The sequence below is a fragment of the Ictidomys tridecemlineatus genome, chromosome 4, assembly GCF_052094955.1.
Source record: "Ictidomys tridecemlineatus isolate mIctTri1 chromosome 4, mIctTri1.hap1, whole genome shotgun sequence".
Lineage (NCBI taxonomy): Eukaryota > Metazoa > Chordata > Mammalia > Rodentia > Sciuridae > Ictidomys > Ictidomys tridecemlineatus.
The window spans coordinates 9,806,729-9,821,537 of NC_135480.1; the positions used below are offsets into that span (position 1 = coordinate 9,806,729).

General features: G+C 37.4%; 1 protein-coding gene across 12 annotated transcripts in view; it reads right to left on the bottom strand.

Moving 5' to 3' along the window:
- Positions 1–3,058: 3,058 nt before the first annotated feature.
- Positions 3,059–14,809, bottom strand: part of LOC101956773 (organic anion transporter 7-like) — a 41,583-nt gene continuing 29,832 nt past the window's right edge. Inside the window, exons 6-10 of one of the 12 annotated variants that reach the window (XM_078045799.1) lie at positions 8,390–8,505; positions 7,491–7,705; positions 5,878–5,986; positions 4,779–4,827; positions 3,059–3,868 (exon numbers count right to left, since the gene is read on the bottom strand). In XM_078045799.1, the coding sequence (XP_077901925.1) occupies positions 4,803–4,827; positions 5,878–5,986; positions 7,491–7,705; positions 8,390–8,505 (465 nt within the window). In that variant the 3' untranslated portion in view covers positions 3,059–3,868; positions 4,779–4,802. Of the gene's footprint in view, positions 3,869–4,778; positions 4,983–5,826; positions 5,987–7,490; positions 7,706–8,389; positions 8,506–10,449; positions 10,508–14,809 lie in introns of those variants that run through there. The other 11 variants (XM_078045798.1, XR_013437453.1, XR_013437452.1 and 8 more) reach the window with 11 other exon arrangements.

Sequence of the window (14,809 nt, forward strand, 5' to 3'; positions counted from 1 at the left end):
TTATGAATATCATAAAATTATAGAGACCATTGTGCATAGTGAATGCACATGTTAAGCAGTGTCACACTGTTAAAGCCTGTCCAGAGACCTTTTATCTTTGCTTCTAGAGTTCTACTGAAATATGAATCTTCTTGCCCTGATTTCCTCAGAATAGAACTTCATGATATAAAATCATTTAGTTACAGACTAAAATTTTATGCTCACCTTTGGGGTATCTCATTTTATATTTACTTTGTCCCTTTGATAGTATTCTTTGTGGTTTGTTGGAGGACAACAAAAAACTGGCAACTGGATACTATTCATTTCACCACATAAATAAGGTAACCTAGCTCATTATCTATACTGTCTATACCTGTCATACTGGGATCTTCTGTTATAAGCTTAGTAAAGAGACTACGATTGGCCTCTTGAAATTGTGACTTTACCAAAAAGTATGGAGGAAAGGGAGCACAAAAATAGATGTTAATAGTATCTAGAACACTTTTAGGGAATCAATAATTTCATCTTCTTTTGATACACTTTCCCTTACTTGAGGAATTTGATATACCTTCCCTTACTTGGGGATTTTCTTGATATCTTTGTTAATTAAACTCCAATCTTTGTAGTCACCCTCATAAAATACTTTGAGTTGAGCCCTTAATTCTTTCTTTTATTCATTGAAAAATTAAACAATCCCTAGTCAGACAAAATCAGTTAATTCTGTCTTCCAAATGTATCTTCATCACCATGATAAAATCAGAGTGAAACTTATAGCATTTTCTAACCTTATGTAGTTTCAGCCCAAAATAGAAAAACAATATTCAGGATCTAGTTTTGTGTAGTAAAGTGTTAACTCAGTGGTTTGGGATTTTCAAACACTTCCCAGTCCAAGTAAAAGAAAGCCTTGTTACTGCTTTGTGGAAGATGAAACCCTTTGGAATGTATTACCTGTTAAGGGTGATGGTATATAATTTGGGCCTTGGGACATGAAAATGTATTGGTTCTTTCCCATTGATGTCACAAATGCCTGAGGCTGCATGACTTATAAGGAAAAGAGTTTGAGGCTGGGGATGTGGCTCAAGCGGTAGGACACTCGTCTGGCATGCGTGTGGCCCAGGTTCGATCCTCAGCACCACATACAAAAACTAAAGATGTTATGTCCGCCGAGAACTGGAAAATAAATATTAAAAAATTCTCTCTCTCTCTCTCTCTCTCTCTCTCTCTCTCTCTCTCTCTAAAAAAAAGGAAAAGAGTTTTATTTATCTCATGGATTTGGAGAATGAGAACTCCAACTGAATGATTTCAACTCTGGTGAGTGTCCCTCAGTTTGTGTCCCTTCGTGCATATGGCTTCAGAGTGAAACCACATGCCAGAAGAAGAGTTCATATGGCAGAACAAGAAGGCAGAAAGCAGGGAGGGACAGGTCCTTCCCTAGCAATTGGGAGCAGGAAGGTGGTGCTCAATTGCTCTCCATCTGGTTTCTATTCAGTAGGAAAAGCTCCTTCAGGGAAAATTTTCAAGAGGAATTTGTGTTAGGAACTACTGATCTCATTATTGAAGATGACAATCACAGGAATTTGGTACTAATAAGAGTACATGTTGTTGTATCTATACCAGGTGACATGGTTCAGAAACTTTTATAATAAGTTTGTGGAAAGAGTTTGAAAAACTTTGGGGAAATGGGTTTCAGAATCCCTAGACTTTCAAAAACAATCTTAACAGGTGACTCCAATGGGGCTTAGAAGATCAGAATACAGATAGAACTGTGGACAGCAATGGCTATGCTGATGAGTTTTTTGGATAGAAATGAGAACTGTCTTTGAAATTGGTCAAGGGGTATACGTCTTATGTTCTAAAAAAAGATAAATTATTTACATTTTGTCCATGCCCTGAAAATTTGAGAGGCTCAATAAAGATCATGGACTAATTGCTATGATGGAGGAAACTTCAAGGCAGCACAAATTTCAAACATTTTCATGGGTATTGCTGGCTGCTTCAGTCATGTTTACAATGAGAAGAAGTAAGTTTAAATCAGCATAGAAATGAAAACATGCAGTTTGGCAAGCAAAGGAGCATATTAATAGTGGCCAAGGAGACAGCAGTTGATCAAGAGATTAGAGACATTCCAAAGAAACCAAGTATAGTAGGAAAGGTGCCTTTGGACTTCTCAGGAATTGACAAGGCCCGATCAATTCCAGGCTCAAGGATATAAAAAATATAAACTCGTTTCAAAGTCTGCTTTGAGAAGGAAGCCCCAAAGTGCCCTCATCAGCAAGACCACCAAGACAATTGCTGTCCTGAGATTTGTTTCCTGGTATCAGCTGGGAAGGCACTCAGAAGCATATGCAGTCTTGGCTGAAGTCCATTCAGGTGTAACTCCTATTAGCAGCAAAACTTGGCATCAACCAGGTGATGCTGGTTTCACAGGCTTGCAGAAGGGAAGAGTTGTGGGTCACAGAGGCTTCCACTGAGATTTCAAAGGAAGGTCTGGGAGGCCAGGTGATGTGTGGTGGGGTTGGAAGCCCTGCAAAAATCCCTTGATATAATAATGTGTGAAACTGTTGAGAGTGAAGGTGAAGCTGCTGTGGAGAAGTTAGAGGGTCCAGAAGTACAGAACACTTGCCATGGGAGGTGCCATCAGTGACCTGATCCAGCCCAAGAGCGTGGCCTTATGAGCTACAGCCAACTAGTCCACAAGGGTGGGTCTGCTCCAGTCCTTTTGATCTCACATCACACCCTGTGTCTGAAATACTATACATGGAATTACAGGATTTAATCTATACTCTGATGAATTTTGGTCCCTTCTATGTACCTATTTACCCCCTTTGGAATGGGAATATGTCTCCTGCCTCTGTCCCACATTATCTGTTGGAAGAATATATCTTTTTAAACAGGGAGTCACAGCTAAGAGTGTGCCCTGATTTTTAGGGGAGACTTTGGTCTTGGAGATGCTAGAATGGTTAAGACGAAGGGAGTCTTTGGAAATTAACTCAGTGCATTTTGCAATATGGGATACACATGGAATTTTGGGCATGGGGGCAGAATGTTAAAGCTTAGATCTGAAGTGTGCTCCAATAAGTTATCTGTTAAATGCTTTATTACCAGCTGGTAGTATATGATTGGAAGGTGATAAATAGTTCAGAAATTTGTACCTGGTTGAAGTGATTTAAATCAGTGGGAGCATGACCTTGAAGGAAGTATTGGGATCCTCATAACTTCCTCTCTTCTTCTTGTCTTCAATGAGGTAAGCAGGTTGTTCCACCATGGACTCCCCAATATAATACTTTCCATTTCCATAGACCCAAGGCAACAGAGCAAAGCAAACATGGAAATAAAATTCTGAAACCATTTGCCAGTAAAAATCTTCCTTGATTTTAGTTATTCCCTTGATTTAACTCAAGTATTTTGTTATTGAGACAGAAAGCTGACTCACATACCGGTATTAATTTTTATATGTATTTGGAACTACTAAGTTTCAAGTTTTTTCAAGGGTGTCAGGTTCTTCATTGTAATTATTCCATAGAATACTCTTTCTATAAATTCAGAAAGAAAAATTTTTTAAAGCTAATTCCATCTCCCTATTCAGAAACATTTTAGGTGTCTACACTATACAAATATTCTCTCATATATTTCAAAGAATTACAGTTTCTTTCAACTTCTTATGGTTCATAAAGTATCTTGTATACAATAATTTAGCTTCACCATTATAAATGGGAATTGTTATTTCTTTTGCTTCTATTTATTTTAATTTTTGCTGGTATCTTGGAGTAACCTTTATATTTCTTCCTTTTTCTTGCTTTTTGATTAGTATCCAATTTGTGAAATTCCTTAGAAGTGTGTCACTTTGATGGAGGTATCTTCCTGCTCTGTTTTTCTTGAGCCTTTCCCACTAGAACAGATATGAAAAAAATACATGATGAAAGAAATACAAACAAGAAAGGGCATGGAAAAAGCAGGTATCTCCTGCATTCTTTACAGCAAGCTGATCTTTTCCCCATCAACCTTGGTTAAAAAAAAAAGACACCTGCCCATGTATTTCAGTAAAACTTGTGAACTAAAAGTCAAATATTCGTTTAGTATTTGGAAGGCAGCTTGATGGTTTCTACTGTCATCCTTGGGTACCATGTAATTCTCCAAAAGAGTCTTTGGGAAAATCAGGGAAGCACACAAAATTTTAAAAAATCTTTCCCAATCATTTATCATTTTAAAATTCCTTTATTGACCATTGCATTCTTTTATTTTGTGAATACTTTCATTCCTAGTGAAAACAAGATGGTCTGAATCTCACAGGCAACACAACAAGACTCCTGCCCTAAAATGTACTGTCAGCTATGGAAGGGCCCTAATCTTATAATGATCACCCCTGGGTTCTTCAGTGACCAGGGAAGAGCTCAAGCCTATAAGAAATGACAGTGCCAGACAGCTACCAGCAGTCATTGGGCTACCGGATAGTAGGACATAGAGAGTGAGATTTGTCATTTGTATATGTGCATTTTTGTGAAATACCTTCAGTTACACTGTAGCAGCAAGGACTGAGTAGATCTAATTGTGTTGCATTTACTACTAAACCTACTGGGGAAGTTTGAGGAAAAATCGATGGCATGATCTAGAAATCTTCAGGGGAACATCTGAGATCACTGGTTAAAGGATATTCCTTTTACTAAACCAATGGTACTGACCACATGGAAAGAGAGTAAGTCTATAATTTCCAGAGATATATGGCTCCAGTGGAATCTGTCTTCTCATCTCAGATTTATGGTACATAACTCCTCTAAGGAACCATGAAAGGGTTCACTCACCCATTTTCTATATCTTGGAGGGAGTCAGGCAGTTGATGATTCCTGGTTTCTGGAAGGAGGAAGACAACAAGGCTAATAAAGATGCAGGAGGCTCCATAGATGATCCAGGGCAAGGGTTCAGCATATGTCTCCAGGGTCATCAACAGGGGAGCCACAGCTGCCCCCAAACTACCGCAAACTCCAATGATTCCAAAAGCTGTTGCCCTTGGAGCATAAAAAACAAGGCATAATAAATCTGTTGAGAATGCACATGGGTTTGTGTCACCTTCATGCATTAATTATGGGAGACCTAAAGGAGTATGTTTTGTCATGAGAAGTTTGATGATGTGCTCTTGCTTTTGAAATTTTTGTTGGTTTGCTAGCAAATTTTCTCAAGTTCACCGTCTATTAAGACACGTTTTATCATTTAGAAATCTATTATTCATTTATTTAATATTTTGCTTTATTGCTCATTTGTTTTATTTTCTTATTCATTTACTTTATTTTATTGCTACTTTTCAATTATACAAATTATTGCATACATTTGTATATGAACATAATTTTGTCAAGTTCATTTTATAGTTCCTCCTCTATCCTGCCTCTTTCCCATCCTCTATTCTAGAAGTTTCCTTCAATTATATTGAAAATTCATGGTTCCCCACTTTTTTCTTTCTAGCTTTCATATATGAGAAAACATTCAACCCTTGAGTTCCTGAGTCTGGCTTATTTTACTCTGCATGGTCTTCTCAAATTCCATCCATTTACCTGCAAATTACATAATTTTCTTCTCTTTATGCCTGCATAAAACTCCATTGTGTATATTTACCACATTCTCCTTATGCACTCATCTGTTCATGGACACCTGGGCTGGATCCATAACTTGGATATTGTCAGTTGCATAATAGCATCTCAAATTTAGGTGACTCCAAAGAATACATGAGATGTACGTTGGTGGTATATTATCACGCATAAAAGTACCTAGCAAAAAGCTAACTTTGAGTAAACTGTGGCTGTAATTGTTATCATCACCATTGATTATTTGTGTTTTCTTTGCTTGAAAAGTCAATGATTTGGAAACAAGCCCTTTTTACCCTGATAGAGAACCTGTGAGATTTTGTACCTGATGACCGTGGGGAGCAGTTCATTTGCCTGGGTCAAAGAACAGGTAACAGAGGCAAAACAAATTCCTCCTCCCAAAGTTGTCAGAATCATACGCACAGTCTGCATTTCTGGAAAGAAGATGATCTAGGAGAGTCAGGATCTTAGATGAAGGTATTGGTATCCCCCAAATCCAAGTGGAAAACACCCTTATTGGAGATATTCATAGTGTAAAATATACTGTGGAAAAACTGCACAGGAGTGAAATTTGTGACCAAAATAAGTTATTATCTGAATATTTTAAATTATGGTGAATAAAAATGTTTTCAATAATTTTATTAATTCTCCTTGCCTCTCCAAGATTTGTCAAAGAAGGAGAGAGAATGCTGGATGCAGGAGGAACTCGTTCTTTTTCTTTCCAGTGTCTCTTGTATCATTTCTGTGGAAGATAGGACTGTGATGTGGGAATTACTGAGGAGTGTCAGACCCAGGCACCCAAGGCGTTTAAAACCATGATCCATACCCAGTAGTGACATGGAGTGAATATTATAAAAGACTGTTATAAAAGAACAAGAATACTATATTAATGGACAACCTGGAGAGTAGCCAGATCTAGTAAAATGCATCAAGACTCAAGAATAAGGACTTCTCTTATGGAAACATGTCACACTTTGGAAACCACTGAAGGAAACTTTCATACAGTCAGTTACCTACTCTAAGAAGAAAATCTCATGAGAGCTTGAAATCTTGGAGAAGGTTTTCTTGCAGAGCAGCAAACTGATATTATTGTTCACATTCAAGAGAAATGGAGCCTATAGTTGGGCGTGATGACACACAACTATGATCTCATCTTTTCTGGAGGCTAAGACAGGAGGATTGAGAATTCAAAGCCAGCTTTAGCAACTTAGCAAGACCCTAAGCAATTTAGCAAGACCCTGTCTAAAAATAGTACAGGCGGGGGATGTGGCTCAGTTGTTAACTGCCACTGTGGTACATTCCTGGTACTAAAAAAAGATAGTGAGAGAGACTGAGGAGTGGAACCCACCAATGTGGGATTTTGTAAAACACATTACAACAAAGGAGTTCAGCAAAGCATGGTGATGGATATGTTGTTGCTGCTATACACCTCTTTTCACTTGAACACAAGGGGTTTTATTTCCTTAAGTCAAAACAACTCTCCACTCCAGGGTTGTATTTTTGTTTACCTACCATGAGACTAATGTATAGACACACAGAGTTCAGGAATAAATTGTCACTGAAGGTGAAGTAATAAGACAGAGCCAGGCAGAGGAAGTGATAGTGCAGTGTGGTTATAATAGCTCATGATGGTAAGTCCAGACTTTTTATGTTTGCAATGGGTAAATGTTGTATTGCTGACCTAGAGAAACTCTGAACTCAGTGGCACCATGTTCCAGGTACTTATTGATCATAATGAAGAGAAGCAGGCATCTGAACAAACTTTACTGACCTTTGGCTGTTTTCATAGCAATCTAATGGCAAAATCTGTCCTAAAAGCCCAACTTGTGTCACGAAGAACTTAGAACCCAATTTTTCTGATTCCTAGAGGTGCAAACTGAAAAATCCTGAGGGAAGTGGGGAATATATTTCCTTTTTCACCCTGTGCTCTTTTCTCACCTGAAGGCACAAATACGATGGCCAGCAAAGTGATTCCCATCATGGACATGAAAAAAAATATGCTTATACGACGGCCCCTATGTTTCAGTGCCCAAACTGAAACACAATTGGCTGGGAGTTTGACTACACCAAGGAGAACCTGTACCAGGAAAACATTGATCCCCAGGTGCTGGAGGTGGAGATTCAAGCCAAAAGTAGGCAGCATTATTGCAAATCTGTAGCAAACACACAGGAAAGACACATGCCACAAGGGTTAGCACTTATATCCTTTAGATAATGGTAATACTGGATCAGTCATTTGTTGGTGTTAAAAACATACAGGCATATCTCTTTTTTGGAATATGTGCCTATGGGTGATTATTTTTTTAATTATTAACTGCACTAAAGCAAATGTATGATGCTGGAGGCCATCAGGGATGTTTAGTTTGGGAGCATGTGAGGAATATTGTGGAAATACAACACAATCCTTAAAGGGTCTTTAGGATTTTAGAGTTTTTTTCAGCTCTTGATCTGAGTGTTGGAAATATCTTTACATATGTAAATATGCAGTGAGTTACATATATTTATGCAATTCACTCTTTGAAATTTTACCTCCATTAAAGCAAACAATGAAAGCAAGCAATGAAGAAAATCAGAGACAATGTCTGTTCATAGTTGGAGTTTGCAGCATCAGTCTCTGGTGTGAGCCTCGCTGTGTGATATGATAAACAGGACTCCTCACTGTGCAATGGTTCTGTGTCAGTCTTTACATGACCCTCTGACTGTCCACAGCCATCGTGGTGCTCTTTATGTCTTCCTCATCTTTTATCTCCAAAGCTGTGCTCACCACATATTGTACACTTTGAAGGAAGGAATAAATTCTTTCTCCAGTATTTCTGTAAGCATGATGTGAAGCCTACCTCAACAAGGACAGGAGACAGATCCGTTTACACAGGTTGGGTGTGTGGAACAAGTCGCACAGAGTAGGTTTTGTCTGTGTTGCCTTCAGCTCCTCCTTCATGGCGGATTTCACAGCCTTCAGTTAATAACAGAGACAACAAATTGTTCCATTGTCAGAAAATGATGGGTATTGAGGAAGCACCAAGCAAACAAAGAGAGCAAGTTCAATAATTTCATTATCTAGTGGAAAATATAGAAATTGAAATAATAGAAGGTATAAAAGCAGTGTGCTAGGCGAACTCAGTAGTTCACAGAACCTCAGGGAACTTGTGCAATGAAGACACATTAGCAGGAAACTGGAGAGGATTATACAGCATTGAAAAAGAGATTGTATGTTAGAGATTTATATGAGGAAGGAAACCAAATGATGGGTTAGGCTACAATCCTACAATCCAAAGCCCCAATCATACTAGATGGCTATAGAAGTGTAGGTAGTAGAGTTTTTTCTCCATTAGTTACTAATGATGAGAAAACAATTCTTCTGTCTCAGGAAGATGAATTTTTTCCTGGAAACATATTTTTTATTTTTATTTTTTAGTTTTTGAGTCACCCTTTTTTATAAAATAACTTGCATGGTGTGTCCCCATGAAAGAGAAACCTAGAATTAAACTTGAGTCAGAATCAGGGATGATATTGGTTTAAATTGATTTAAAGTCAGACTCAGTTTTATACTGAAGTGCTACACTGGACTTGCCAATTGCTTGTTGTGTACCCTGGGCAAGGTGACTGCTATCACTTTACCTCAATTTCTTTGTCATTGAAAAGAAGAAGAAATAAAAGAATCAGGATCAGGAGAAGTAGGAAAACAAGCCCTTCTCAAAATCATTTTCTAGGCTATTTAGTACTAATTTATAAATATACATAACAAACTACTTCTACCAGAACTCTTGTACTTATTAATTTACTAGTTATTTGGAGATATTAATTCCATTGCCATGTCTCCTCTACAAATGTGATAATACTATAAACGTCATCAGAAAACTTTCTTGAAGAAGGGAATTCAGAGAATTGGACCTACTCCCATGACTGGGGAGTTCTACACCACTGGGAATGGCCCGACAGCTTTCAGCCCTAGCTTCAGTAGTGGAAACAGGATTTATGCTTGTGTTAAAGAGGCATCTGTTGTGATACCCTCTGCAGCAAACACATAAACTCATGACCACTGGCCATTGTTCTCGTGATATTAATAAGAATTGACTTCAAGAAGACCTTAAATCTGTCTCACATGAGAGCTACAATGCCTGAGAGTGGCCTTCAAACTCTTTCAATTTCAAAGTCAAACATCAGGGTATGCTGGCTTAATTTGGTACCAGTTACAAATTTTTGATGAGCTTACAGAAATGAGTGGAGCTTCCAGAGATATTTAGGTGGGCAATGCTAGCTGACATTGGGGCCTTTACAAGTGTGTCCTTCCTGGTAACCCTTACTTGGGGAAGAAGCAGCACCTATTCAAATGGCGATATGCTGGTTCTTCACATTTTATGAATGTATCTTTCTTTGTAACTTCCTTTCTATGCCAATCATCACACAATGATTTGGAGAAAAGCCTGAAAATGTCTCAGTTCTCCATGAGTGCCAACATTGGTGCCTTGAAGTCAGTTTATTCTGATTTACAAGAGCATTTTGTTAAATTTTTAATGATTAATGGACCTGTTGACATCATGAAGTTAGCTTGAATTTGACTCTGGTGGAATTTAACAAACCACAGAAATTAATAATTGCTATAATTCTGGACTCTAGGATTTTTTCAAATCTTTGAATGTTGGAGTTAAACATTTACCAGAACACCAGTGACCTTGCCCTTCTGAAGTCATTGGGACTTCACTCAACTGCAAATAACTATATCCCTGACTGTTGAAACCTGGATGGTTCTATCCTAACCTCGAAGACACATTTCAGACACTACAATTTTCAAGATGCATTCAAAGCCTCCATCTCTACATTGAGGTTAGGTTTCCATCTTTGGGATTCACTTTGCCGCATTACTTGAATGCTCAAAGGCTGCATCAAGCCCACTGATCTGGTGAGGATGGGTGATCTTTCTGAAGACAGGAGCTGGAAATGCTTCTGTCCCATATCTGTCAAAGAATTTGTCACAGGGAGTTATGGAACATGCTCAGAAAGGAAGTGCAAGAAAGGAAAAATAGTTATGGGGAAAGAGGGCAAAACACACAGATCCAGGGCAGAATGCATTTGGAAGCTGAAAGAACTGACATTCTAGTGCCACTTGAGTAATAAAACAAATAAATTTAGCATTGGTACATTGTTTATGAACTTGTTCATTGATAGACAATGGTGATAACTATTTTCTGCTTCTCAAATTACTTTTTAATGTATAATCAATATTGAAAAATCTTGCCTTATTTAACAATGCATCTTGATGATTTCGGAAGTAACTGCATACCTGTGAAGTTGTCACCAAAACCTATACATCAATATACTAAGTCCCTTCAAAATTTCTTTTCCCCCTGTGTATTCATTTTTATAAGAATAGTTAGAACAAGATCTACATTCTTGGACATTTTGAAGTACATAATATAGTATTGTTTATTACTGTCAGAATGTCATACAGTGGATTTCTAGGACTTATTTGTCTGATGTATTTCCACAATGAATATGAGAATGCAGAGATATCCTCAAGATCCAAATTTGAATTCCTTTGGATATATACCAAGTTGTGGGACTGCTGGATCAAATAATTCTATGCAAATTTTTGAGGAATTTCCATATTGTTATCCATAATGGTGGCATCAATTTACATATTATCAGAAGTGTGTACAGGGTTTTTTTCCTCCACAATCTCATCATTTAGCTATCCTTGACCTAATAATAGCTCTCCTAACAAGTATAAGGTAATATCTCAATGTGGTTTGGATTTCTACTTCCCTGATGCTTAGTGATGCTAAGCATTTTTTTACATACCATTTTGTCATTGTGTCTTCCTTCACACATGTCCACATTTCAATACAAAAGAAACAGAAACACAAAAAACAATTTACAGAACACAGTAAAATCAGTAATACGGAGGTACAGGAAAAGCATCAGATGAAATTCAGCATCCTCTCATCATAAAAGCTCTCATCAAATTAGGTATTCAAGGATCATATCTCAACACAATAAAGCCCATTTGTGAAAATCCCATGGCTAACATGACACTGATGGGCATCAGGGGAGCCTAAAGCCTTCTTTTTAATGTCTAGAACAACACAAAGATGACAATCTACCACTTCTTTTCTATGTAATATTGGAAATATTCAGGTAATCAGAACAGAGAAAGGAATAAAATGCATTCAAATTGGAGAAAAAGAAGTTAAATTACTCTGCTTGCAGATGACATGAGCTTATAGAGAGAAAATGCTAATGAGTCCATCAAAAAACTAGTAGAACTCATAACCAAATTCAGTAAATATGTGTGATACAAAGTCAACATGAAAAAATCAGTATGATTTCTATAAATAATAATAATGTGTGAAGAAAGAATTCAAGAAAGTAACTGCATTTACAAAAGCTACAGAAAAAGTACCTAGGAATAAATTTGACTATAAAGGTATAATGAAAATTATAAAACATTTGTGAAACAAATTGAAGAAGACACAAATAAACAGATGCATATCCTGGGTTCATGAATTAGAAGAATTAACATTGTTACAATATACCTATTGTTCAAAACTAGCCATAGATTCAATGCAATCTCTATCAAAATACAATGGTTTTTTTCACAGAAGCAGAAATGTTTTCCCAAATATATATCCAAAATATTTTGAAACCATTAAAAATCTTGAACAATCAAATAATCTTGAGTAATAAAAATAATGAAACAAAATCAAAACCTAACAAACACAAAAATCTAGAAACAAAGATGTAGGCATCATGCTGTCTTACTTCAAAATATACTACCAAATCAGAGTATTCAAAATAGCATGGTATAGGAAGAAAACAAACCCAGACCAGTGGAATAGAACAGAGAGCCCAGAAACAAATCTACACATGTCCATGGAACTGATTTTCAACAAAAGTCCTGAGTATACAAACTGGAGAAGAAACATTTTCTTTAATAATGGTGCTGGAGATAAAATGGATATTGACATGCTGAAGAAAGAAGGCAGACTCATGTCTTTACTGCATAGGGAAATTGATCCAAAATAGACTGCAGACTTAAATGGAAGTCCCCCAAACCATTACACTACCAGAAGAAAACTTGGAATAAAAATACACAACTGTGGTGTTGGCAAGGATTTTTTAGATGGGACCTCAGAAGGGAACAAAAGTCAAAATTGACAAGTGGGATTAGACAAAAAATTCTGCACATAAACGAAGCAAGGAACATATGGAGGAAACAAAATACACAGGGAAGAAGATATTTGTCAACTATGCTTCTGACAAGTCGTTGTTCTCCAAGATGTATGAGGAACTCAAATGATTCAATAACCAAAAATGAATGAAAATTCCAAAAAGTAATAAAAATAATCAAATATTAAGATGGGAACACAATATTCAAAATCACCTGGAACAGCTCAAAATACAGATTCCTAGGCTCCAGCATCCCCCTCCCCAACACTTACACACAAGGATCCTTATGAGCAGTAGTGGGAGCCATCAATTTTTTTTAAAATGGGCAAAAGATCTGAACAGACACCTCTCAAAAGAAGACCTGTGAATGGGCAATAGGTTTAAAAAATGCTCAATATCACTAAACACACAGTAAAATGCACATCAGTCCTGCAATGAAGCAGAACATGGTGGCATATGCTTGTAAGCCCAGCTACTTGGGAGGCTGAGGCAGGAGAATTGTAAATTTGAGCCCAGCTTGGCCAATTGAGTGATTCCCCTCTCTCAAAATAAGAAAGTGGAGGAGATACTGGGGATATAGCTTAGTGATGGAGAAACCTTGAGTTCAATCCCTAGCAACAAAAAATATATATATATAGTGATATATTTACTTGTCCCTATTTGGAAAGGCTACTATCAAAAAAAAAACACAAAGGATTACAAGTGTTAATGAGAATGTGAACAACAGGGAAACTTTTCACACTGTTTATAGAAACAAATTAGTACAATCATTATGGGAAATAGTATGAAGTTTCTTCAAAGAAGTAAAAATAGAATTGCTATATTCGGGGTGTATATCAAAGGAAATGAAATCAGTGTGTCAAGAAGATGTCTATCTGCATTCACATGTCTATAGTATCATTATTTACAAGAGCCAAGATATGAAACCACCTCGGGTGTTCATCAACAGATGAGTGAATAGGTTGAGCATGATGGTGCATGCGTGTAATCCCAGCAAATCAGAAGGCTAAGGCAGGAGCATCACAATTTTAAGGCTAGCCTCAACAACTTAGGACCCTGTCTCGAAATAAAAAGACTGGAAATGTAGTTCAGTGGTAAAACACAAAGAGGTTCAATTCCAAAAATTAAAGTTAACAAATAAATAAATAAATAAAGCCAGATGAGGGAGCAAATAAAATTGATTATATGATTAGATTAATCGTATCATAACATAGTCAGTGAATAATCCTTTTGAAGGATTCAAAATTTGAATGGATTATTCAACTTTACCAGGGTGAAATTAGAATACACTTTCTCCAGAAATAAACTTTGATTTTTGATCATTTCCTGTGGGTTACTGCATGATATTCTTTCAGCATGTTAGGAAGCTGCAGTGAGCCATAGTTCCCACCAAAACATGACCAGCACAGGCAGTTAAACTAGAGGTTGCTCAAGTGAATTTCCTAAGGCATCAAATAAAACACAGACCACAATTTACCTTTAAATTCAAGCCCCAGGACAGCTCCTCTGCCCTCGGCCTCAAGCTCCCCAAACAGGAGAGGGAGGAATATCACAAGAGGCTTGAGAGAGACAGCAAGCACGTTTCCGAGTGGTCTTTCATTGGGGGGACTCTAGATTCTTTAGAAATTTCCATCCAATAAAGGTCAAGAGGGGAAAGGTTACAAGGACAGGTAAGGTAACTCAACCTCTGCAGAAAGGCATGCCCATGCATGAAGACACATTTGGATGCATTTTTACATTTTTACTACCCTCAAGATCGGGGGCTACCATCTTCAGCCACTTAGAAATAGCTAGATCTCCAGGGTTGACAAACAGTGCCTCGAACTGATCAGGAGGGGAAAACACTGGTTACATAATGTGGTAGCCTCCCACAACAACCTACACTCCACCAGGTACTGTGTGTGTGTGTGTGTGTATGTATTTACGTGTGTGTGTGTGTGTGTGTATCAGATTATATATATCAAATGCACTTTTGACTTGTGACATTTAAATTATTGTTGGTTGTTATGATTTGGATATGAGGAATTCCCCCCTCCCCCACCAATGTTCCACTGTATTGGTGGAGGTGAAATGATTAGATTAATAGTATC